General features: G+C 44.8%; 1 protein-coding gene and 1 non-coding gene across 4 annotated transcripts in view; both read left to right on the forward strand.

Annotated features, from left to right (window-relative positions):
• NRF1 (nuclear respiratory factor 1) overlaps window positions 1-27,371 on the forward strand; it is a 146,136-nt gene that overhangs the window by 111,247 nt on the left and 7,518 nt on the right. For all 3 annotated transcript variants that reach the window (XM_030308422.2, XM_030308424.2, XM_030308425.2), the window contains one exon: window positions 896-1,020. In XM_030308422.2, the coding sequence (XP_030164282.1) occupies window positions 896-1,020 (125 nt within the window). The remainder of the gene's footprint in view (window positions 1-895; window positions 1,021-27,371) is intronic.
• Window positions 24,441-24,544, forward strand: LOC115509532. The gene has a single exon (XR_003967417.1). It is a non-coding gene; the product is annotated as a small nucleolar RNA U13 (small nucleolar RNA).

Raw genomic sequence — 27,371 nt, forward strand, 5'->3', positions numbered from 1 at the left:
AGAAAGGAAAATAGGATACAGACTGCCGGAATAGTGCTCACTATAAACAGATGGTTAATACCTTTCTATTCTGCAAAGTGTTTGCAAGGAAGGGAGATTTTATTGTTTCTTTGTGTTTCTAGAGGCTGGGAGTTTGGGCTTATGGTGATCATTTAAAATTTCAAGCCTTAATTTAGCACTGCCCACATGTATAGTGAGGCAAAGAGAAAACCTAGACTTTGCAGGATGTTAGGGTGTTAGCCATTACTTTGTACTTGAAGTCTCGCATATAAACCACATTGTTACTATTTAATATTAATTGAATAGCCGGTCCACGTTGTTGACTCCTCGTACTGTCATCCTCGGCTACAAAAGGGTAATTTTTGTTTTGTCTGTTTGGGTTTTTTTGAGCAGCAGGCAAAAGTTTATTGGAGACAAGATCAGAAAGGAAGAATAGTATGAAAGCTCTCTTTACAGAGAGGGGACATTCGAAAGTGAATGTCCCCAAAAGGGCAGTTTTAGGTAATCTGCCTAGTGTTGCCATAAAGAGAAAAGAAAACAAGAAAACCTTGTAATTACCAACCAGACAGGCTTTCGCGCTGTCAATGTGGATCATACCTTCCACTGGCAGTGAGTGCCTTCTGTCCTCAAACACCCGTTTCCTAGATTTAAAGAAAATCTCACATTAGCTCTTTAAATCTGTAAGACTTGGGGTTTCTCTAGCTACTTACTGTTACCATTTAAAAATTCCCCTGGCTCTCCCCAGCAGCAGTGGACTCCAGTATTCGCTGGTAGGCTCATACCCATGGAGTCAGTAGAGAGATCCAAGGAAGGGTTGGAAGGATGGGTTGTCTTGCTGCAGTGCTGTACCTTTATCCAACTTACACGTCCCCCTCTCCTGTTCCTGTGCCCACAGCGAAGCCGCCGCCCATGCTGTCGCCACACTGGCCGAGGCTACCTTGCAAGGAGGGGGACAGATCGTCTTGTCTGGGGAAACCGCAGCAGCTGTCGGAGCACTTACTGGAGTCCAAGATGCTAATGGTAAGAGAGCATAAATATTTTATTGAACGTCTTCCCCGTTTCCATTTAAACCTTCATGACATGACTGACAGCAGACCCTTCAGAAAGAGGTTGAGCTTTGATTTGAGTTTTTCTTTATTGATAGGCAATTGATGCCTAGGAAAATTCTAGGAGCCTCTGATTCCTTTCACTAGGAGGAGACTTGGGGTTTTCTGAGGGAAAAAAAAATCCATGATAACGCATATCTAACTGAAATGCTTATTTGAAAACTGTTTTGCTGTGACAGGACTTACCAAGAGGTACTTTAAAATTTGCCACAGGCCACATTTTGTCCTTTACTCTCCCATGGGGTAGATCAATGTCCTCTGCTATAGCAGAGGTCCTCCCATGGGCGGGTGCGTTGTGGTAGGGTAGAACGTTCCATCTTGAGAAAGGCACCACCATCTCACACAGATCAGCCAGCAAGCTGTGACGAGGGCACTTTTCTGGTTGGTGCTCTGAGTCTGCATCCTGTTAAATGTGTCCTCACCAAGGACCTCTGGATTTAGCCAGTAACACACGCCCGCCCTGCCCTTCTTTCCCAGCTCTTTGACTACCTACCTGGATATTGGTGATTTCCTGAATAAACAAAAGGGATAAAGTTCATAGAAATATGGTGGCAAAAATTTACAGCTCCAGCCCAGCTCTTTGGATCCACTTCGGCAGGCTCCAGAAGTCAGTTACCAAGACTTGGGCTGCCCTGGGAAGTGCCTCAGAACTCTGGGTCAAAACGGAGGACCAGCCCCATTTGGCTGATTATTTATTGAATTTTTAAAATGAAACGTGTATATATGTATCTATGTGCGTGCGCGTGTGTGTGTGTGTGTGTGTATATATATGTATATATACATATGTACATATGCATATACAGACATACATACACTGCTGGTACTACTACTACTCTACTAGGTTAAGTAGAACAAACTAAGTACTCCATGGTTTTTGGAGATTTCTTTTGTCTTAAAAAGAGGATAAATAATAACATACTTTTATTTAGGCAGAAAGTTCCTTACTGACATTAGTAGCTGAAAGAAAAGTGCCTGGAACTTTTTAAAGGATAGGTCCCTCATCAGTGAATAGAGTTAGTTGGAAAAGTCTTTGAAGAAAGACCCCAAGTTGTGTCCTCCTTTGGAAGTAGGAAGAGGAATGTGTTTGTGTCTGTCACCCAAAGAAGAATTAACACAAGAAATGTAAAGAGCCACTGTGGCTTCTGAGAATCATTTTCCTAAAAAAAAACAAAAAAACAAAAAAATAACTACAATTATAGTCTGCTTTTTCTGTAGGGCTAGGGCTTCCATGAACTAACCCTAACAGGGATAGGCTTGATTTTAGCCAGAACACTGCAGGATAAAGGGCATCTTCCAGCCGTGTATGTTCAGGATGAAATGGACCACAGGAAGAAGTAAGGAAAACCTCCCTCTTTAGCTAGAGTCCTACCCCTACTTCCTTACCTTACACTGTTCCTCATCTGAGTCCTAATCTACCTTGAACAGATAGGACATCTGGCTATGTGACATTCTTCTGAAGTGCAAATTGCTGTTATTTACAATGGAACTACTACAGATCCTTCTCTGCCTGCATTTGATAGGAGACTGTTATCCTTTCTAATGGTCTTGACCTGTCTGGGCAAGGAGAACAGACAGCTTTATCGTTCTGGCTCCTTCTCAGCCTCACCTTTTCAGATGAATTTACATGTAAGTATTTGGACCCTGTGGGTCTCGGGCCAAATAGATCCATTCGGCAGTGTGGGGGGAAAGCTGAGCCACACCCACTATTGATTCCTAGAAGCTGCCTCTTTTCCGTAACCTTAGGGTTGTGTGACTCCGTTGTGTTGATTTCATGTCTTTGGCTGTGTGGTCTACATCCTAAAAGCCAGTGGTTCCCAAAGAATACCATCCCCAGTTTGTGACCACTGACATGTGCTGAACTAAGACTTGAGAGTTGGAATTAGCACTTTCTCGGCACAGCTTTTCTGTGTCAAATCAGGCCATTGAGTTGCGCCTTACTCCAGCAATTTTAGGCAAAGGCCGATCATTTCATCTCTTCCTTGGGAATCCAGAAAATGACTCTAATATTGGGTATGATTCAAATAATTCTGACGCTCCTTCTGTCTTCTGACATTTCACCCAGAGTGCTGTAGGATTTTCTGTGGGACTAGAACCAAATTTTTCCCATGTAACTAGCCAATTTGGTTTCTGGGTAGTCTTTTAGGGATTCTCTTTTCATCGTTCTTTCAGACCGTGTTGTCTTGCCAGAGTTTGTCACTTCTGTGATGGCAACCTTATGGGGTCAGCCGATAGACCAAGTTGATTATCAGGAAGAGTTTATTATCAGGAAGAACCAGATGGTAGCAGAACAGTGTGCTATTTGGAAACACCACTACCAGGGAAAAAGAAATACATCCCAGATTCCACAGTATGTTTTAAATAAAACCATAGCAGACAGCTCTTCTACGAGCAATCTGGATATTGTTTGTGCCTGAAGCAGAGGAGGATTTGTGTCTTCTGAGATGGAGAACCATTGGGTGTGGAGCTTGATAGAGTACAGTAACTGGTGAGAGATGGCCAGGCAGCACAAGGATATGAAGCAGTGTCCTGTAGGACGGTGGTGTGCGAGTTAGAGATAACCCATGCATGCATGGCAGAAGTTTAATTTCTGGGTCACCAAGGCAGATTGGACAGAGACCTTGCACCCTGTAGACATCTCCTTTTTTCTGGACTCTACCCTGCCCCAACACTAAGGAGACTGACTGCTCAAGCACTAGTATTACTTTATTTTATGCTCCTCCTTTTTCTATAGCACTAAATGAGTTTTTGGTCTCATGGAATCTCATGGTTTAGTTCAAAGTAAAGCTTTTCACAGGCGGCTTTCTTTTCATTGAAGTGCAGATAGAATTGCCTAAGACTGGAAAAGGCCTCTCCGTGAGCGCCTTCCTTTACCTCTTTTCTTTTCCTTTCTTTTTCTCACAGTGGTTCCTTGGCCCTCCCCCTGCCCCCCACATCTTAATATAAAAGGTTGTACAATCTCTAAAGGCAGGCCCACACAGGGATTGAGGAGCTCTTTGAGTGATAACCACCTCTCACCTGACCTTCCACCCATGGATAGCAATCTTCAGGGAACCAGATCTCCGACATCTTTTTTCTGCCTTCCTATTTCAGCAAAAATAATTAAAAATAGGAATTATATTGGCACCTGGGCACCTCTTCTGAGGTGCTGTTATGTCTGAGATCTTATTGCATATTCATGCAGCCGCCTTCTATTCCTCAAAGCTAGATGGGGGCGGGGGAACTAAGCAGATAGTTCATAGTTAATCAATAAAGGTAATGGGGATCATCTGTTTCAACTATTGTCCCATTAAGACTCTCACCAGAGCTGCTGAGAAAGTATCCTATATTAAAGGTATAACCCCTTTAATTGTATACGTTGCAAATAGGTGGGGTTTTTTTTCAGTTTATTTTTATTTTATTTCTGTTACTTTCATTTTTATTTTCTTAATTATTTCTCTTTTGCCTTTACATTTGCATAGGCCCCAAATCAGATATAGATATTTATCTATATGGAAGTTCTTCTATGGTCTCATTTTTTTATTTTAAATACTGTGAAATATCTGGAATTTATTTTGAATGTGGCATTAGGTAGGGATCTGAATTGATTTTTTCCCCTATATAATCTATTCCAGCACCATTTATTCCATAAAAGGTTGAAATCCATCCTTTCTAAACTGATTTGAAACGCCATTTTTATCATGCAGAATGTTTTTTTTAGTTTATTTTCATTCCAGTGTAGTTAACATACAGTGTTATATTAGTTTCAGGTGGACAATAGAGTGATTCGACGGTTCTGTACATTACTCAGCGCTCATCACGATAAGTGTACTCGTAATCCCCTTACCTGCTTCACCCATCCTCTGACCCACCTCCCCTCTGGTAACCACCAGTTTGTTCTCTATAGCTAAGAGAATCTTTAAAAAAAAGGGGGGGGGGGGGGGGCGGCCTCTTCATTTGTCTCTCCTTTATTTATTTCTTTTGTTTATTAAATCCCACATATAAGTGAAATCATAAGGTATTTGTCTTTCTGACTTATTTCACTTAGTATTACACTCTCTAGACCCATCCATGTTGTTGCAAATGGCAAGATTCCATTCTTTGTTTAATGTTTTATTTATTTATTTTGAGAGAGAGCGAGCATGCGCACACGTGGGGGAGGAGCAGTGAAAGAGAGAGAATCCCAAGCAAGCTCTGCACTGTCAGCACAGAGCCTGACCTGGGGCTCCATCTCACAAACTGAACCGTGATATGACAATCTGAGCCAAACCAAGAATCGGACGCTTAACAGATTGAGCCACCCAGATGGCCCAAGATTTCATTCTTTTTTATGGCTGAACATTATTCCGTTGTGTATATACCACATCTTCTGTATCCATTCATGTATTGATGGATACTTAGGCTGCTTCCATATATTATTATAAATAATAACCAGACATGGGGGTGCAAATATCCTTTCGAATCAGTGCTTTTGTATTCTTTGGATAAATACCCAGTAATGCAATTACTGGATCATAGAGTATCTCTATTTTTAACTTTTTGAGGAACCTCCGTACTATTTTCCACCGTGGCTGCACCAGTTTGCATTCCCACCAGCAGCAAGAGGGTTCCTTTTTCTCCACATCCTTGTCAACACTTATTGTTTCTTATGCTTTTAATTTTAGCCATTCTGACAGGTGTGAAGTAGTACCTCGTTAGAGTTTTGATTTGCATTTCCCGGATGACGAGTGATGTTAAGCATATTTTACATACTTTTATATCTTCCTGTTTAGCAGATTGTCTTTTAGTTTTGTTTCATTTGCTGTGCAGAAGCTTTGTATTATGATGTAGTGCCAGTAGTTTATTTTGCTTTTATTCCCCCTGCCTCAGGAGACATATCTAGAAAAATACCGCCACATATGGGGCACCTGGGTAGCTCAGTTGGGTGAGCATCTGACTTTGGTTCGGGTCATGGCCTCACGGTTTGTGGGTTTGAGCCCCATGTCAGACTCTATGCTGACAGTTCAAGCCCGGAGCCTGCTTCGGATTCTGTGTCTTCCCCTCTCTCTCTCCCTCTCCCACTCACACTCTGTCCCTCTCTTAAAAATAAACGTTAAAAAATTTTTTTTTATTCATGTCTTTTGCCCATTTCTTCACTGGATTATTTATTTTGGGAGTGTTGAGTTTGGTAAATTCTTTATAGATTTTGGATACTAACCCTTTATCTGATATGTCATTTGCAAATATCTTCTCCCATACCGTCAGCTGCCTTTTAATTTTGCTGATTGTTTCCTTCACCGTTCAGAAGCTTTTTATTTTAATGAGGCCGCAATAGTTCATTTTTGCTTTTGTTTCCCTTGCCTCCGGAGATGCGTTGAGTAAAAAGTTGCTGCGGCCAAGGTCAAAGAGGTTTTTGCCTGCTTTCTCCTCAAGGATTTTGATGGCGTCCTGTCTTACATTTAAGTCTTTCATCCATTTTGAGTTTATTTTTGTGTATGGTAGAAGAAAGTGGCCCAGGTTCATTTTTCTGCATGTCGCTGTCCAGTTTTCCCAGCACCATTTGCTGAAGAGACGGTCTTTATTCCATTCTATATTCTTTCCTGCTTTGTCAAAGATTAGTTGGCCATACGTTTGTGGGTCCATTTCTGGGTTCTCTATTCTGTTCCATTGATCTGAGTGTCTGTTTTTGTGCCATAAAAATTTTTTTTTATTAAAAAAAAAAGAAAAATACTGCTACGACCAATGTCAGAGATATTCCTGCCTGTCCTTGTTTCTATAATTTTTATCGTTAAGGTCTCACATGAAGGTGTTTAATCCATTTTGAATTTATTTTTGTGTGTGGTGAAAGAAAGTGGTCCAGTTTCATTTTTTTGCATGTAGCTGTCTCCAGTTTTCCCAACACCATTTGTTGAAGAGACTGTCTTTATATTCTTATCTCTTTAGTCGAAGATTAACTGACCATATAATTGTGGGTTTGTTTCTGGGCTTTCTATCCTATTTCATTGATCTGTGTGTCTATTTTTATGCCAGTACCATACCATTTTGATTGTTATAGCTTTGTAGTATAACTTGAAATCTGGAATTGTGATACCTCCAGCTTTGTTTTTCTCTTTTAAGATTTTTTTTTAGCTATTTGGGGTCTTTTGTGGTTCCATACAAATTGTAGGATTATTTGTCCTAGTTCTATGAAAAATGCTATTGGTATCCATATGCAGAATTCTTTTTTTTTTAATGTTTATTTATTTATTTTGAGAGAGCAAGTCAGGGGAGGGACAGAGAGAGAGAGAGAATCCCAAGCAGGCTCCGTGCTCAGCGCAGAACCCAACATGGGGCTCGATCCCACGAACTGTGACATCATGACCTGAGCCGAAATCAAGAGTCAGATGCTTAACTGACTGAGCCACCCAGGCGCCCCCATATGCAGAATTCTTAAGTTGACTGTGTGGGGAATCTTCTATTTCCATCCATCTATTTATTTTGTTCTTTCTACTGTAGTATTTTATTATCGTGCTGTTATTATTAGCTGTCAGTGAAAGTCCTGTCTCCAAATTTGAAAAAAATTCAATCAGAATTCCAAAAAGGTTTGTGAGGGGAGTGACCTTTACAGTAATTTTAAAGTTCATCTAGAAGAATTAAGCCTTTTTCCCCCCTCAATTTTAACTCCAGTGTAGTTAACATACAGCGTTAAAGCTTTCTTTTAATTTAACTAAGTGTTCTCCTCTCCTTCTGCCCCATCTTTCCCTAGGGCAGGGGAAGTGGGGAGTATTCATTATCACAGAGATGGACCAGAAGTGGGAAGCAAGTGCTCTTAATACTGCCCCAATGAATTGAATGAGACACTAATTGTTGCTGGAGGAAACACTGTCCCTGTAGTCGTGCTTATTTTCTTAAGACCAAACCAGGTGCGTCTTTCTAGATTAAGAAATTGTGGCTGTCCATTCTGTGTATGCAGAGTTGTATAGAGGCTCAGTTCTTGCACTTTGAAATTTTAATTTCTCTCCTTTACCCCAACTTCTTCAATTTCATTTTTTGTACTAAGATGAGGGTGGGGCACACCCCACTTACAGAGTACTCCAAGCTAGGAATCTGCATTCCCACTATCGACCTTGTATTCTGTATCTCAATTCCATTGTCTTATTAACTTTATTTAATAAACATTTATATAATGCTTGCTATGTGCAAGTCTTCTGCTAAGTGTTTCACATGCATGAACTTACTTAAAACTCAGAATAACCCTATTCTGAGGTAAACACTATTGTCTCCATTTAACATATGGGGAAACTGAGACACAGAAAGTTTCAGTGACTTGGCCACGTGCACAGAGAGAGTGGCAGAAGTGGAATTTGAATTCAGGCAGTTTGTCTCCACACCACTCAGTTATGCTGCCTCCCTGTGATGTGAGCCAGCTTCTGCCTGGACTCCACAAATACAGCGTGATGACTGTCTCCCGGTGTTGAACAAATAATTTAGGGAATGTCGGGCCTCTCTCCCCATCCCTGGTAGAAGCTGCTTGCCTTTGTCTGGTTTGGCCACAGTGCCCGCCTGCCCCAGCCTGTTCCCGGCGATAGGGATGCTCTGGTGGTTTCTGATGCCAAGTGCTCCGCTGTCCAGCAGTCCTCCCCTCCACATGTGTGAGAGCTCGCTTTGCTAAGTCCGGGGGAGCCCATAGGTCTGCGTTTCTCCAGTTGCAGAAATTATAGAACGATTCAGCGGTCAGCTGTCAAATTTTAGTATTTCCAGTGAGCAGATCACCTTGCAATTAGTGAACATATTTTCTTATTTTCATTCAGTTGGGGGGAGGAGGGGTTGCTATTTAGAACCAGGGGACATTGTTTGCGGGAGAAGCACATGATGTTCCCAAAGAGGTAAACCCAGCTTCAGAGTTGTTTCCTCACCCCTTAGAAGCTTCTGTCCAAGCCCTCCTGCAGCCATTCGATTTATGCCAGCACTCTTGCAACATTCCCACCTGCCTCTAGGGAGATAGAGACCAAGGGGGTAGAAAGTGCTCGGGGGGAATGTGCATCTCTGCCCTGAGCCAGCTGGTGGCCGGTTTGCTTCCCCTGCTCCTCACTGGGCCTTCCCTTTGGCTCTGCCTCCAGCCCTTGATTGGGTTCCACCAGACAGTTTGGAAAATGCATCTTTCTCCCTTGCCCGACACCCAGAGACCATCCACTGTGGCCTGTGCTGTCCTGGCTGAGACTCGCGGCTGCCTACTTGCCTCACGCCCTCAACGGAGAGAAGTGGACTAGAAGGCTAGGTCTGTTTCAAAATTAAAGCTGATTACAAGGCATTGACATTATACTTACAGAAAGAGCAGCCCTTCTCATTTCTTCGCGGTGCCACGTGTCCCTCTTTGTTCTGACCCGGCCCTGGCAACGGTCCTGCAGCCAGGGATCCCCCTTAAGACTCATCAACATAAATGTCCTACAACTGCAAGGCCCCACTCAGTCTTGCTACACTGTAAAACAAGTGCACGTTTTACTACCCACATCAGCTGCCAGATCAAGCCAGATCAGTTTTTGAATTCCTTTAGAAACAAAATTCTGTCTTCTCCTTCACACTGAATATGTCTTCTTCACCTTTCCACCTTGCTACTTTTCTTTGACCCGGTTAAAAACTTGTAAAAATGTGTTTCCCTAGTTTAGTTTGATCTCAGCTATGCTCATTGGAATACCTTTTTTTTAAAAAAAATTGATCTTTTTAGCAAGAGGGATAAAAGAGTAGATATATGAGGACAGAAACATGAAGTTCAGATAAGAGAGCAGGATTCCTGGGTGGGGTCCTTGCATGAGAAATTGGAACCCACATTCCTATTCCGCAAGGCCTCCCAAGTGAGACAGGATGCTGCAAAGTTGTGTTCTGTATTGATTATAAAGAGGTAAGTGCGGCTGCATCTGCAGGAGGCAACGTGTGTGCTTTAATTCTCTGTGGAAACCAACCCTTATGTGCATTAGAAGGACATTAGGGCATCCTCAGCCTGGGGTCTTGGACCCTGAGAAATTCTATACGAGTTTTGTTTTTCTTTTATCTATATTTTATTTATTATTTTTTAATTTAAATTCAAGTTAGTTGGGGCGCCTGGGTGGCGCAGTCGGTTAAGCGTCCGACTTCGGCCAGGTCACGATCTCGCGGTCCGTGAGTTCGAGCCCCGCGTCGGGCTCTGGGCTGATGGCTCGGAGCCTGGAGCCTGTTTCCGATTCTGTGTCTCCCTCTCTCTCTGCCCCTCCCCCGTTCATGCTCTGTCTCTCTCTGTCCCAAAAATAAATAAACGTTGAAAAAAAAATTTTTTTTTAAATTCAAGTTAGTTAACAGACAGCACAGTCTTGGTTTCAGGAGTAGAACCCAGCGATTCATCTCTTACATATGACACCCAGTGCTCATCCCAAGAAGTGCCCTCCTCAATGCCCATCACCCATTTACCCCATCCCCCCACCCACCTGCCCTCCAGCAACCCCCAGTTTGTCCTCTGTATTTAAGAGTCTCTTATGGTTTGCCTCCCTCTCTGTCTTTATCCTATTTTTCCTTCCCTTCCCCTATGTTCGTTCATCTGTTATTTCTCAAATTCCACATATGAGTGAAATCATATGAAATCTGTCTTTCTCAGACTGACTTATTTCTCTTAGCGTAATACACTGTAGTTCCATCCATGTCTCTATACACGTTTTCTGTAGTTTTCCGGGACCCATAACTTTGGTCACATGTGCAAATGAATTAGAGAATCCCTCCTTCCTCGGCCCCCCGCCCAAGGATTAAGAGCCTCTGTCATAGAAAGTGGTGGCTGGGGCCATAGAACTTTGTGGATATTTGGTCTAGTGCTGTGAGTAAGAGGGGCAAGGGAGATGGGAGAGTCTGCAGGCCTAGCTTATTCTAAAAGCTGCACTAGCAAGCTCTGTGATCTTGGGCAAGCAAATTAACCTAAGCCTTCACTATAAAATTAGGCTAATGACAGTTCCATGCTTATGAGGTTGATGTGAGCATTAAACGGAATGATTTCTATAGAGTGCTTAGCATAGTGCTTGGCACATAGGTACACTGTGAGCATAAAACTCTTACTAGCTGTCCACATAATTTCATCTCCCCTTCGTTCCCCAGAATATGTTCAGTTATACTTCAGAATACAGGGTATTCTTGTGCCCTCCTGTCTTTAGGACAGATCCAAATGCTTACCTGATGCCGTTGAAGGATTTATGTTCCAGAGGTAAACACTGCAAAGAAATCGGAGACCAGAAGCTCTTTCTGTGTAGGCTTGAGTAAAGGAAATTGAAGGAACTTTGACTGAAGGTGACATTGTTTAACAGCTCCTGGATTTGGTCATATCACTGTTCTCAGGCAGGGCTGCCGTTCTCTTCCAGCTGTAGTTGCTGTGGCCTTCGTCATTCTCAGGGCGTAATCTCTCTTCACATCTCACGACTGCATTGTATTTCAATCTCCATCATCAAGGGGGACTTTTTTCACTTCTTCCTTCTTCTCTACCACCACTGTCACCCATTTTTACTGAGTAGATGTCCCTCTGTTCCAGCTCTTCTTTAAAACAGCTAAAACGCCAGTCCTCATCTTGATGAACTGTAAAATACATCTCTCATTCTCCCTTTTTCTGTGTGCTCATTATCTGGACACATCAGTATATGGACTTGTTCCCAGAAGAGTCAGTGGATATCAGTATTAAATTAATTTAGGAAATATGTCAATGTTGCTCCTCCAAAAAGGTGCTGATATGCTATTCTAGTGTAATAAATGAAATCAAGTTTTATTGTAAAGGTAAATTTTCAGTCACCGTAAAGCATGATAGTCAGCTTTGAAAAGAGCTGTTGCATTCTTTGCTACTATATTATTTGTACCTTTAATCCACAGATGATAAGCTCATCGCCCCCAGGACTCAAAGCAGGGAGCCCCTGAGCAAATAGTTTTAAATTTTTTTTTTAAGTTTACTTACTTATTTTTTGAAAGAGAGAAGGTGTGAGCGCGAGCAGGGGAAGGGCAGAGAGAGAGAGGGAGAGAGAGAGAGAATCCCAAGCAGGCTCTGGGCTGTCAGCACAGAGCCCAATCCGGGGCTCGACCTCACATACCGTGAGATCATGACCTGAGCTAAAACCAAGAGTCGGACGCTTAACCGACTGAGCCACCCGGGTGCCCCTGAACAAACAGTTTTATATGAGCTGTGAGCCTCCCCTCCTGAAAGTCCCCCAGAGCAGTGCCTACAGCAGCTGTGGGTTTGGGGGCGGCCCTCCTGGGGAGTAAATGGCTCTCTTCTCCACTGACAGGAACACCTGAAGGGAAGATCTCAGACCAAGCTGAGGTGTTACCTATTCTGTCAGAAAAAGCAAATGAAAATCCATCTGTCCTACAGCTCCTATCCCTTCAGAACCGTAGGTCTTTTTTAATGGAGGGGAAGGTAGAGCACACTCCCAAACCTGAGTCAGATGAGGAGAGCTCTGAGCCGTGGCTCAGAAAGAACAGGGTGAGGAGTGAGTACGTGAGCCGCTTGCTCTGGGCCGACTGGGAAGCGGGTGCTGCACAGTGTCCTCTGGGCACCATGCTTTCTTTGCAGACAGTGTTTCCCTCTTTCAGTCAGCTTTTGTCTTAAAATGAATAGTTTTCATCCTGGAAAACATGTTGGTAGATGTCATACCAGGAAAATAACTCAGTTTTGCTCTGCTTTTGACTTTTGACTATACACATTGACCATCATTGTTTAGGCCCTTCATCATTTTCTTTTCTTTATTCTTTCTTTCCTTTTCTGTTTAAGTTTATTTTTTATTTATTTTGAGAGAGCAAGCAGGGGAGGGGCAGAGAGAGAGGGAGAGAGAGAGGGAGAGGGAGAGGGAGAGAGAGAGAGAGAGAGAGAATCCCAAGCAGGCTCTGCTCTGTCAGCCCAGAGCCCAATGTGAGGCTCAGAGTCACCAATCGTGAGACCATGACCTGAGCCTAAATCAAGAGTCAGACACTTAACTCGCTGAACCACTCAGGAGCCCCTTTCCTTTTCTGTTTTTACTACTATGACTGTTGCTGTCACCATAACCCCCTTTCCAGTGACTAAACAAGCACCGTCTGCATTATTCTACCTTCACCCAGGAAGGTGGGTAGAACAGAGCTTCTGAGCCCTATTTTGCAGACGCAGCTAAAGCTGGGCCTTACCTGTCACTGAGCAACTAAATGGTGAGACTGGAAACCAAACCCAGTTCTGCAGTACCCTCTACAGCCACTGTGGGTCCCCTCCCTTCCTCTTCACTCCCTCTTGTCAACCCACGCAACCAAAGAAGTCAAGGAGATCTAAAACAGGTGAAAATCATTGTCTTTATCATTCATCCGATTCATCTGTTCCTTTGTATGGGTCACTCTTTTGCAGGATTGTTTTAAGGAGTGGGTATGGTATATTTTACTCCCTTTAGAAGTCAGTGTCATGGGGTGTCTGGGTGGCTCAGTCGGTTAAGCATCTGACTCTTGGTCTCCCCTGAGGTCATGATCTCAGGGTTCATGAGATCGAGCGCTGCGTTGGGCTTTGCGCTCACAGCGTGGAGCCTGCTTGGGATTCTCTCTCCCCCTCTCTCTCTGCCCCTCCCCTGCTCTCTTGCAGGCACAGGGACATGCACTCTATCTCTGTCTAAATAAATTGACTTTTTTTTTTTAAGTTTGTGTCATGATAAATTTTAGCAGAGGCAAATAAAATAAATGGCATCAAAACCCAAGATGTAGGGGCGCCTTGAGTGACCGACTTCAGCTCAGGTCATGATCTCCTGGCTTGTGAGTTCGAGCCCCTCATCGGGCTCTGTGCTGACAGCTCAGAGCCTGGAGCCTGCTTCAGATTCTGTGTCTCCCGCTCTCTCTGCCCTTCCCCTGCTCACGCTCTCTCTCTCTCTCTCTCTCTCTCTCTCTCTCTCCCTCTCTCTCTCTCTCTCAAAAATAAATAAACATTAAAAAAATTTTTTTTAATTTAAGTAAAATAAAATTCAGTTATTGGGTCACATTAGCCACATTGCATGTGCTCAACAGCCATGTGTGGCCTGAGATACTGGATTTTTTACTCTAATTTATTCACATTTTTAAAAATATTTATTTATTTGTTTATTTGAGAGAGAGCGTGAGTGGGGGAGAGCGGCAGAGGGAAAGAGGGAGAAAATCTCAAGCAGGCTCCACACTCAGCACAGAGCCCGATGCTGGGCTCTATCCCAGGACCCTGGGATCATGACCTGGGCCAAAAGCAAGAGTCAGATGTTCCACCAATTGTACCACCCAGGCGCCCAGTCACGTTTAAATTTAAATAGCCACAGGTAGGTGGTAGCTACTCTAATGAACTGCACAGATACCGAACATTTCTGTCTTTGCAGTCAAGTGTATTGGATGGCGCTGATCTAAAGGCTGTAGCAAAAAAGACTGCCCTTCTGGCAAGCTGTGCCCCTCTGCGCGGGAAGGGCAGCACCAGTACTTCCAGAGCCTTGCCTCCCAGTGACCTTCTCAGCTCATAGACAGCATGGCTTTGCTTAAAAAAGAAAACAAAACCGCAAAAAAAACATTACCATGTGACTGAAGTAATCCACAACGGGTGAACAGCTGGGCAGGAGGGTTGCAAGAAGAACTGGCCTATTTTTCTAAGGACAGAGCCTCGCAGGAAAACCTGAGACAAGAGGAAGTGCAGACACCTAGACCCGCTTCCTAGTCTCTTTATGCACAACTCGGGCCACTTACACACTTCCACCCAGATGCCTTCCAGAGGCAGATTTCTCTTCTTGGCTACAGGCATCTTGAGGCGAGGTGCATTAATGATTTATAGTGACCCCAGAAAGGATCAAATATCCAGAGCCTGGTGGGTCATAAGGCTGAAAGAAGCCATTACTATTGGATGAATTACAGATTTCACAATGAAAACATGGCTGCTTCTGAAATAGAAACGTAGAGGTGTATACTGGGGCTCTCATTTCTAGAATACCCAGAGGGGTTTACAGTTTTCTGCCCCAGATATGTTCCTTCCGAGCCCTTTTCTAGCATTGAAGTTTGTCCTCCTTCCTGACTCCCTTCACAGTTACCTCCTAAAATCCAAAATGCCTTCCAGAATAGCTGTCACAAGGAAATGGCAAGTTTTCTGACTCCCCATGCTTCCCCATCCAGGGGGATATGTCAATCACACTAATTTTAGGGGCAGCAGAGAATTTTCTTTTTTAGTGTGTATTTATTTTTGAGAGAGAGAAAGAGGCAGCGTGCAAGCAGGGGTGGGGCAGAAAGAGAGGGAGACACAGAATCCAAAGCAGGCTCCGGGCTCTGAGCTGCCAGCATAGAGCCGACGCGGGGCTCGAACTCATGGACTGTGAGATCATGACCTGAGCCGAAGTCGGAGGCCCAACCTACTGAGCCACCCAGGCGACCCAGGAATATTTAGTCCCACTCTTTTTAGTGCCTGGAGCATTGTAAGCATGCAATAACTTAAGTACTATCACTGCTACTATTGCTGCTGCTGCTGCTGCTGCTGTTGTTGTTATTATTATTATTATTATTATTATTATTATTAAGCATTCACACCGAATGGGAAGGAGATTAATCTTGAGAACGTTCACTCTTAGCTCTTCCAGGACACATTCTTAAGGTCTGGTCCAGTGAGCCTCCATTTGGGGGGAGCAGGTAGTGCTCCCACAGAATCCCAGCTTTCGAAAGCCCCTGTTGCTAATGAAAGCATATTGTGTCCCTCAGGCGTGCTAGGGAAACAAAACTGAGGTTCACTTCTCCAGAATTACCAGGTCTTTCCTGTCTCTCATCAGAAACAGCCCCCACAGCTGGAGGGGCTGGTTGTCGGGGGTCTTGGTGCCTTTGTCCACCTACAAAAATGCTAACCTATGGATACCTTCAGAAGGAGCAGGACTGTCTCGTGAAAGTGCCAGTGTGATGTTTAGATTCATCTTTCTCCTTCCGGAGTCCGCAAGTCCAGAGGGGATGTACCGTCTCCCCTATACCATTATACACTAGGGTGGCCTCGGGAATTCATCATTCTTACACCAGGAACTGCTCACCTAGGCTCTGCTACTTGAAGACTGCAGAAAGAAAGCGCGCGTACGATGAAACGACAGGCCTCTACTCGTTGTTCTCTATTCTTAATATTCATCTGAGCCAGAGCCACGTCCTTCCCATGTAGCTCTTAGACGCTTTCCATATTAAAAGCTGAATGCCTCCAGAGTTGGCCCCTCGAGGCCCAGAGGGAATTAGCCCATATTATCCAACCGGGTTGGCACACCTTCGTCTGTCCCTCAGTCTGACTGTGTCAGGTATTCTCCACTTGGGGAACTTGGTGAGCCGGGGTATTCTGACCAGAGGACTCCGACCAGAGCCTCAGGGCAGAGATTCCCAGAAAGGGGCCTGCCACCTGGCAGGTGGACTGACCAGTCAGTCACCTCCCCGTCCCCAGTGTTATGAGGGCCAAGTTACATGTTTCCTTATCTCATTCTCCTTCCCTTTAGGTCCCCACATCTTTCTGAGTCTTTGTATTCGAAAGGCAGATTCTGGTCTTAGATGATTCCAGCAGAATCTTGGTGCCTGTCATTGCAGGTAATATTCTGTAAAGGGAAATTTTTTTTTTTTTTTTTTTTTTTTTTTTGCATACCAAATCCAGAGCCATATTGGACAACTTTAACTGGAGTCATTTCTATTTAATATGTGGATGAAAAAGTAGGTTTTAATTAAGCGTGTTAAAAGGGGATTGATCACTGTTCGCACAAGAGCCAGAATATTGTGACAGGAAGAATTCCTATAGAATGAAGTCTTTAAGTTGGACTTTCCTTTTTTACTTATGCTTCCATTAGGATTTTGGAGGAATGTCAGCGCACTGTTATTAACTCCGATAGCTTGTACATCGCAGCCAGTATGGTTTGGGGCCCTCTGGCTCTCAGGTTACCTGTATAAATACAGGGATTCACTTCCCAGCTCTACCATTTGCTTAATAAAGAGCAAATGTGCAGAACCCAGCAGCAGCAGCAGCAGCAGCAGCCTGGCAGAGCCGTAATCTGAACAGGATAAACATGCTTCTTTTTGAATGATGCTCTCTCCCCATCCTCCTGCCAAGAGCAGGATATCAAATGAAGGGGAGGTTGTGGTTGGAGTCAGTAAAGTAAATGTCTAAGTGGCACCTGCTCCATTCAGCAGATCTGCTTTCCTGGGGCCTCCCACTGCACATCTGCTCCTGACAAAGCCTCTTTTCTCCTCCTGTTGGTCAGGCTGAGAGCAAAGGCCTAGCAAGGAGACATATTGGTTTTGCTCTGTCAGCACAATTGCCTGTGACATTATAATTACACCAAATCTTCATTATTAGAAAGGCCCCAATTTAGAGATTTTCAGAGCCAAAAAGGGGTTTTCGAAGTGAAATTGGTAAACACATCTTTTCCGTTGTAAAGCTAGCAATTGGATCTGAAAATCATTGAAGGGGTCTAAATATGGAAACTGAGACACTGCTCTGAGTGAGACTACAAAAACCCTGCTATCAGATTGGCGCATGAAAGAGGCGTCCAGCAATTCTGATTTTAGCCAGCCCAAGCTTTCCGTACTGCCTGTAGTACCGTCATGTAGAGCTATATTATATTGTTCTCAAATGCTGATAAAGTTTCTCACCTAGGGCCCCTGGGGGGGTGGGAGGTGTTAAAAGAAGTTGATGGGGTAGAGCAGCAAAGGAGAAAACCCTACAGTCTAAATAAGAGAAATGCCAGGAAAATATATTTTAGGTGAACGCAGAGCATCCAGTTTCAGATTGAGTTTCCATTTAACAAAGGCAACTCTTATCATGTTCTATGGTGTGTGTACGATCGAAGCGTGTTTATAACGTGGAGTTGGCTCACTGGAAGCTCTGGAAAGGTTTTAGAGCTGCACTCTGGCTATTGAAACTTTAATTAGAGTCGAAGTAAAGATGGATTCCTCAGTCCTACCAGCTACGTTTCACGTGCTCTCTAGCCACCATGTTGGCCAGTGCACAAACAGAACATGGCCATCTTTGCAGTGAGTTCTGGTGGACAGCGCTGTTTTAGAGATTAGTCTGCACCTTTTGAAATGTCTTGACTGCTTCAGCAAGCCTTGGGAGGTTCCTGTTTCAGCCTCGTTTGGAGGGGGAGAAGAGAATTTGCCTGGATGTTTTTGGAACGGCTCCTTCCAGCCATGTTACTTTATCTTTTCACCTTAAAAAATTGTTTTCCTGCAAGAATCTCCCGTCCTTTCTCCACCCTCACACACACCCAAAATAATAGTAATGAGTTATACCTATCAGAAAGGACTTTCATTTTAGGAAGGTCCACTTTCAGCTGACCTACTCCCTGGTCTCCCCTTCCTAAACCTTTCACGGCCCTGCTGTTTGCCTGGAGAGTTTTCTCATTAAACAGAGCTTCTGACTAACAAGGGCACACGTGAGTGCTCAAGGGCCAAGAGGGTGTATGTGAATTGTTCATTTTGTCTACAACGTGAAGCGTGGACAACACACTGGGGTGGACCGTTGAGCTAGTGGCACCTTCTGTTTTCAGCAACTCTGGGGACCAAGAGCAGGGTCTTTAACCTTGCTTCCTTCATTTGTCTGCCTCTTAGAAGTCCCTGCATGGTTGCTTTGACTCCTGAGAGGAAACCTATGTGAAATAACAAAACTACCTCGAATCTAGATATTCTCCTTTTTCTCGATGTTCCTTATGATGTTCCTTATCCTCATAGCAGCCCTATGAGACAGAAGTAACCCATTTGTTTTATAAATGTAAGTATAGTCAACTCTCAGTTGCCACATACAGATCATCTGTCATGCAGATTACTCGTGACACATTTTAAATCCTTGGACAGTTTCTTTCAACAAGCAAGCATAAGCCTGGACCATCTCCTCCACCCCCCACCCAGCTGCTGGGTACTTAAGGAACACAAATTAGTTTTCATATTAGCTTAAGGAAGACATAATTAGGAAAGTAAGTCTAAGTAAGTCTGCCGCAAGAAAAGCGCATCATAAATTCCAGGTTATGGGAGAGACGGCTGACCCTCCCTTCGGCTCAGCTAAGAGCCGACTGTAAGATCTGCTTTTACGAACACGCACACCGTTAGCACTCCGTGTGCTGGCATGTTTACCAAAGGAATTGTAGAGCCCTCCATGGGAGGTTGTCAGAGATGGCTTTGTACCCCGGGCACCGGGGCATACAGGGGAGACCGTGTCCTGTGGCCGCTCCTCCCCGCCGCATCCCGGAGGCGCATCTTGCTCAAGTGCTTTTTAAAAGTTCTGTCTGGCCCACCGCCCATCGCAAGCAGAGGCTGACCGAGCATCGCAGGGGGCTCATGTTTGGGCAAAGACGGCAGCAGCCTCAGTGTAAGGTACCAGAAGCACGGCACCCGGCACGGATGGCGGACCGCTCCGTTCTCCGGCCACCAAATGGTCTTAGCCGCTGATAGTTTTGTGCAGAGAAAGCAACCTGGGGATTCCTCTAGTGTCATTCCTTCCGCCTTCTGGCAGAAGCTGGAATTCTTCTATAAAGAACTTGTCCCCATTAGCAATCTGATTATGCTAAATACAGTCCAGATAGGAAAGGCAGGATAAATAGTTGAACAAAATGAAGTTTATTGAGATAGATTTCTTCCTTTGACTACCAACCCCGTAACTATTTATTTCTACTTTCCAGTGTACTGTCTTCAGGTGTCTTACTGCCTAAAGACAACTTAATTCTGCTCTTTATATGCTCTTAGAATGTTCTAGTGTTTGTTTTCTAAATGGTACTCTACAGGTTGTGCTTAGTGAGGGATTGAAAAATAGTAGAACATCTTTGGAAGCTTTTTTGCCTCAATCTTTCTGTGTTCAGTTAGCAGAGGCGAGGGCTGGATAGTGGGCACATTTGGAATGTGGTGGGGGGAGGGTTCCTTGTGCTAGTCTCTCTCCTCTTGTACCTGTTTGAAATTCTCCATAATGAAAACACTGAAAGTAATAACAGAAAAATAAATAAATCTCCGTTCCCAACTCTAGGTAACTCCTGATTGGCTCTTGTATTCATTTCCACAACTGACTGTTGGCAAAGCCTTCGTGTGATAACTTTCCCCTGAGGTTTCCATCATCTTGGTACCATGGGGCACCTGGCTGGCTCAGTCAGTGGAGCATTTGACTCTTGATCTCGGGGTTGTAAGTTTGAGCCCCATGGTGGGTGTAGATATTACCTAAAATCTTTAAATATATATATATATATTCGAAGTATATAAGTATATATATATATATATATATATATATATATATATATATATATTTTCGAACAGAAGTTGTAGAATTGTACCTCTCACTAGCAAAGTAAAAATGAATTTATTTTTAACATTTGGCTTATGGGATGAGGGCAAGAGAAATTTCTCGGTGGTCTAAAAAATTAGGCAAAGGACAGAGTCTGCTGTGAAGGTTATCGCAGAAAGGGGTTTTTCCAAGAGAGGGTTCACGTTGTCTAGCAAGAGGGGAGAAAACCTTGTATGCCGAGAGGTGCCTGTTACCCCAAGGCACTGCGAGGCTGCTGTTGGCTCCACGAGAATACTCAGCACGCCAAGTGTAATACATATTTTAATCCATAAATCCCTCAAATGCACCCAAAAGCCACGGACTTAGAAAACACGGAAGAGGAAGATTAAATGTCCCAGAAGCAGCTAATATAACAGAAGCAGAATGATTGGGAGAGAAATACTTTTTCTGTTTCCTCCTTGTCTCAGTGTCTGGAAGGTTACCTGGATCTCCTTTTCATTTGCTATTGGCATTCTTTTCATGACCTTCCTTTTCTTGCCCTGAGACTGTCCTCTTTCTTTCTGGTCCTTGTTTGTCATTCCCAGCTTCTGTATCTGCCTGCCTGCTGGACGAGCTTCTCTCCCTGCTTTCCTTCCCGTTCTCCCATCGCTGTACCAGTACACACGACGCCTGTTTTTCTTCGTATAATAGTGGCTTGTCTTAGGCTTCAGTCCCTGGTGTAAATTCTTTCTCAAGCCTGCAAATAAGACTTTAAAGGACTTCCCTCCTGCCTGTCACCCCTAGAGACACCTGGAGATAACCCTCGATGGCTCTTTAAAAACTGCAGAGGGGCGCCTAGGTGGCTCAGTCGGTTAAGCGTCTGACTTCAGCTCAGGTCACGATCTCACAGTCTGTGAGTTCGAGCCCCACGTCGGGCTCTGGGCTGACCGCTCAGAGCCCGGAGCCTGCTTCGGATTCTGTGTCTCCCCCTCTCTCTGCCCCTTCCCCACTCATGCTCTGTCTCTCTCTGTCTCAAAAATAAATAAAAACATTTATTTTTTTTTTTTAATTTTTTTTTTTTTTTCAACGTTTATTTATTTTTGGGACAGAGAGAGACAGAGCATGAACGGGGGAGGGGCAGAGAGAGAGGGAGACACAGAATTGGAAACAGGCTCCAGGCTCCGAGCCATCAGCCCAGAGCCTGACGCGGGGCTCGAACTCCCGGACTGCGAGATCGTGACCTGGCTGAAGTCGGACGCTTAACCGACTGTGCCACCCAGGCGCCCCATAAATAAAAAAAAACATTTAAAAAAATTATAAAAAATTAAAAAAATAAAAACTGCAGAGTATTACTTAGGTAATATAATTTATGATTTCATTTCTTATCTATTCCTAGCTTTTCCAGTCACAGTCTTCTGGATCCCCATTCAAGCCAGCATTTTCCTGGTACCTGTAGCTAGCTTTCACATCCATAAACTACAGAAAGCATTTTGTAAATTTTTCCTTTGGGTTTTAAGAATCCTTTCTCTTCCACCACATGTGTTGATTTGATAAATTTATTTGTTTAGTTCTCAATTTCTCCCTGACAACCATCAATATTTGTCTCCCAACTAAAGATATTTCCATGACCAACTTGGAAGGCCTTTGGGCTGAAAGATTCAGTTACAGCAAACAACAATTCCCAGAGGTTTCCCAGATTGTGAGGGCAAATGAAAGGCCCATTCTTCCCCAGGCCGTCTGTCCTGCTCTATCTTGTCGGGCTGGGGCGGGGTGGGGGGAGGGCAGTCTGGTTCCGGGTGACCGTGGCCGGGCCTGTAACCCTGTGCTCTGCTAGGCTTGAGCCCATGCTGTTATTATCCGGAGGGCTTTACACATTTATCAGAGTGATGACATCATATCGTACTGTCCCTCACCGTGTATTTAACATTCTTGCTATTGATCAGTGGTTTAGCCTGGATTATTTCTTCACCGATGCGCTGAGTCGCCAGCCATGTCATAGATGCCAGGGTGCCGTTCCAGTGCCAGTTCTAACCATCGCCGCATTTCGGAAAGGAAGCTGCCCGCCAGTCCATCTGCCCTGATTTCATGGCTCTTATCTCTAATCTTTACATCTTTGAAGGCCTTTGGCAAATGATGTGCTTCCTGGCAGGAGCACATCACTGCCGAAAGGAGATCTGTGCTGTCTCTGCTTTCCTTTCTGTTTGCTGAGAGCTTTAGTCTAACGTCTGTGACGCCACCAGACTTCATCAGACACCTCATTCGAAGTCATCGTCAAAAAGTAGCTGGCATTCATTGTACACCTACTATGTGCCAGGCACCGTGCCAGACTTCACCGAAGTCAGCACATCTAGTCCTCGACAGCCCTGTGAGATTAGTAACTGCCATTTTACGTTTGAAGCAAGCAAGTTCACAAGCCATTCGATGGCAGACCCAGGAGTCACATGTAGTCCTTCTGATTGGCACGCCTTTAAAGGAAATAAAATAGCTTATTTGACCCTCACACAGAATGCACGGGAACTACCGATACAGCATTTGGCTACGCTGCCTTAAGGGTCTTGTTGTGAAAATCCTGCTGCACTTGGGAACAGAGTGAAAGGCTTCAAGGCCTTCAGTCTGCGGAGGCCAAGGCTGATAGGAATGTAACCAAGTTCCTGAAAATCACAAGGAACGAGATCTGGAGTCATATTTAATTAGTAAGCATCTACTGTGTTGAAGCTGCCCAGTATTTTAAAGACAGCAGATTATACAGAGAACAACAACAACTACTTGGAAACAGGTTGGCACAGAGCCGGTGCCAAATGGTGGAGGGAATAAAATCACAGGAAGGAAAGAACCTGACGGGCCATTCTATCTGTGGTATCTCCATGAAATGTTTGGAAATCGGTGGAAGAATTGGACTTACACTGGCAGGGGATCATTCTAGGTAGAGGGATCTGTCTGAGCAAATACATGTGATGTTAGGGTACACTAAGGGGACAGGTATGGTTGTAATGAAGAGAGAATGTAGAGTAATTTGTGGGAAAGGCTGATGTAATCCTTCAAACTAGTAGCTCTTTGGCTGTTATTTTTCCCATAATAGACAGCCATCAAAGTCCTTTGTGCGTGCGTGTGCGTGCATGCGTGTTTTGGGGGAGTGGGGGGAGTTGGGATGGCCGTTGCCAAACAATATTTCAAGAAGATTTAGCTGTGATACGTAGATGTATTCCTCAAATCACAGAATACCAAAAGAGTTAGTGTTGAGAAAAGTAAATGAATTCCCCTAAGTAAATAAATTGCATACATACACATACACACGTGCACATGTGTGTGTGTTCCATTATACAGTAGGTAAGTGATGGAACTCATTACTTCAGGAGAGGTCAGGAATAGAGTAGGTCAGCTCATGAATGATAAATTCAGAGTGTGCAAGGCTATGACCCTAACCTTTAAAGTTACTCTCGTTGGCGCCCATGGTCTACCACAAAGCCTCCCCTCATTCCCCCATCAGAGACAGACCACTACAAACCTCAAGGCCTCTTGTTTTGCAGAAAATAGGGCCAAGCCCCTAAACGTGAGCAAATGATCACACAGATGACAAGACCAGACCAGACTTATGACTAGATAGCATTAGCTGCTACCCATGTAATATGATTTGAGAGGCTCAAAGACAAATGTCTGTCCAAAAGTGTATTCCCCTGTCACCCATCATGCCTTAATCTTAAATCCCACTACTAGAGGTAGATTATTTTGAGTCTTGAAAGGAATTGGGCTGAGCAGAACAGTTGAGAGTCCCCCATTACTACACCTATGAAATTAAAAGAAATTTTTTTTGGTAATGTTTATTTATATTTGAGAGAGAGAGAGAGAGAGAGAGAGAGAGAGAGAGACAGAGTGCAAGCGGGAAAGGGGCAGAGAGAGAGGGAGACAGAATCCGAAGCAGGCTCCAGGCTCTGGGCTGCCAGCACAGAGCTTGACACGGGGCCCGAACTCAGGAGCTGCGAGATCATGACCTGAGCCAAAGTCAGACGCTTAACTGACTGAGCCACCCATGCGCCCCTGCACCTATGAAATTTTGAAGTATAAATACCCTCTTAAGCAGTCGTAGTCTTTGATATTTATTCTTGCATATGTGAGAAATTGCAATACATTAAGCACAATAGCAAAAGATTGGAAAGCCAAGACGTGCGTCATTAGAGCACTGGTGAATCAAAATTAACCGCCTCCAGATCCTTTTGTAGTACGTGAGCATGATGATCGGGTGTTCGCACTGTCGTGTGACATGTGCCTCCCTCAAACCTTGTTGCGATGTTGGCACGCTACCCATCTGACGTGAAACAAAAATGAAGCACCTTCATACAAATGGAATACTCTGCAGCCGTTCTCTTTGTGTTGTAAGTAAAGATCTCCAAAAACGCAAGGTGCAGAAGAGTATGAACGTATGCAGTGTTTGAATGGGGAAAATACCCAGACACACGTATACACATCTCCCAGTCTTGGGTAGACTACGGACGAGCCCAGAAACTGGCCACAAGTAGTTACCTCTGGGAGGGAGATTGACTCTTTTCAACCCCATGCCCTTTTTGCACCTTTTTTACTATGCCCTCTGTGTGTTACCTATTTTTCGAAATTAAGTCTCTGTTAAAATAGACATTCTCCTGAAAAGGGGAAACTTGGGGTGCCTGGGTGGCGCAGTCGGTTAAGCGTCCGACTTCAGCCAGGTCACGATCTCGCGGTCCGTGAGTTCGAGCCCCGCGTCGGGCTCTGGGCTGATGGCTCAGAGCCTGGAGCCTGTTTCCGATTCTGTGTCTCCCTCTCTCTCTGCCCCTCCCCCGTTCATGCTCTGTCTCTCTCTGTCGCAAAAATAAATAAACGTTGAAAAAAAAAATTAAAAAAAAAAAAAAAAGGGGGAAACTTAAGAGCCAGATGATCACCTTCTGAGAGATGATGGCCCTGATGAGAGGAGCAAGCCCCTTGAAGAATGGACCCCATGCGGGGGTCTCCTTGGAGCACTCTGAGTGGCAGCATGGCCGCCTTGTTGGTCAGTCTCCCTGCATGTCCTCCCCCCAGAAGGTCACCTGACTTTGAAGGGTGTTGGGTGGGAAGTGTGTGAGTTGTGTCAGAGGCGGCCTCGCCCAGGGATCTGAACCTTCAGAGCCTGTCCTGATACCCATCGTGTCATGTGAAAGTTTTAGCAGGTCTCTCTGGCTACAGTGGAACAACGGCTGGAGCAGGGCGATGACGAAGGAAGATAAAACGTCGTCCTGGCAAGAGAGGATAGGACTTTGTCCAGGGAGGCAGCAGAGAGAAGTGGCGGAATTCCGGGTTTACGTTTGTAGGGCGAGTTGACAGGATTTGCTGATGGTGTGTGAAGTCAAAGGCGGCTGCAGTTTTGGCCTAGGCAACCGGAGGGGTGCAGTTGGGCAAGACTGGGTGGGGCATGTCTGACCACGTGGGCTCAAGTACGGGACACCCAGGCAGGAGGGAGGTGAGCAGGGTTAGGTCTCATTGTCTTTTGCAGGGAAATGTGGTCCTGGAGCCAGCAACTCCTCCAGAGATTTTAGTCTGATTGCTGTTTGACAAGGAAATCCTTATGCCGGGACGGTGGCTCCTGAGGCCCCTTTGGCCTCTTCCCAGTTTGGCCAGTTCTGTAAACCTAGCCTGGAAGCCTGAGGGGAGAGGCAGCAGTGAGCCCAAAAAGGGAAGTCCCCTGCCTCCCTGGGCCCTGCTGGCCTGCTATTCGATGGTGGGGGTGGCTGAGCCCACAGAATGACTCCCAGATCGACAGGCTGGACGCCTGGCTTTGCCAAACTCCGTCATCTTGGGAGAAAATCACTCTGCTCTGTGTTTCCTTTTCTCTTCTTTTCTTTCTTTCTTTCTCTTTTTTTTTTTTTTAATAAACTTTGTATCTGCTTCCTTTTGAGTTTAAAGAAAAAGAAAGGGGTTTACTAATCCACATGAATGCTAAGGTTTCTTATGGCTTTGAAATATTGGGGTACTCGAGACTGGGGCCCTAAATCTTCATTATGTGCCCTTAGGATAAGTTTGTGTTTCTGCCAAAGGAACTTGCCTGTCCTCTTGCAAGAGGGAGGCACACCTGCCCTGCCCGCGTCTCTAGGGTCTTAGCAGAGATCAGATGATCCACACTGGATGTAAGAGGGCTTTGAAAAGTGCCAAACAGATGCCCAGAGGCTTACTGCTAGGATTGTACAGGGTCTCTCAGACAAACAAGACGGAGAACTTCAAACTCTGAAAGCAGAATGTGAAGGGCTTCCTGTTGCTTAATCAAACGAAATGACCCAGAATATAAACTGAGATTAACATACACCTTCTAGATTAGGGCTAATCAGGGCCAGGCTGAGCAGATGCAGGGACAATCCCAGCCTGATTACTGTGCCTCAGCATTTAATCATCTCTCCTCCAAGGGCAGGAGGCCGACTTAGCTCATGCTGGCCTGCAAGCCGCCAGTCCCCTCCCCCTTCCCCTTCCGTGGACAGAAAGGGTCAGAGCTGCTGAGACGGTTTAATCTAATCCCATGCCAAAATGGCTGTGTGTGTGAGAGAGAGAGATTCTGAAATTCTAAAATCCCCACAGTAGGATGGTAATGCACTGATTTAAGGTGGAACCGCATGTAGAAAATAATGGAATTGGGATTTCGAGGCATTTGGGGTTATGGAATGACCCTGCATGTGAAATTCTGAAAAGCTCTGAAAAGCTTTTTGGGTATGTGGTTGCGGTTCCCAGTCATTCACTCTCGAGACAGCCTTGTGGAGGGGGGCATTCCATCACCCAGTTGCAGAGGCCAGATTTATTCCTCCCGACTGTGAGGTGAGATACAGAAGACGAAATCTTTATAAATGAGCCCCTCTTTGGATGAGTCCTGAATGCAGTCGTGTTTACATTACTGTTCTGTTGACTGGGAGCTCCTGGCTCCAAAACCGCCTAATCACCCTAGGACGGGGCCACTCCAGTCACCCTGTCTCCGGGAGGGACACCTGTGCGAGCTTCGAAGGCAAGTTTCTCTGTGAGTGCAGAAAACATTCATTGAGCCCCTGCTGATTGCTGAGGACTCTGAGTCCCTTACAGAGTTGACCGTCTTCTTGAAGACATGCACACAGTGCCTGTGAGTACGAGCACTGCCTCCACGGAGGCCTGTACAG

This window comes from Lynx canadensis, chromosome A2, assembly GCF_007474595.2.
Source record: "Lynx canadensis isolate LIC74 chromosome A2, mLynCan4.pri.v2, whole genome shotgun sequence".
NCBI classification, from domain to species: Eukaryota; Metazoa; Chordata; class Mammalia; order Carnivora; family Felidae; genus Lynx; species Lynx canadensis.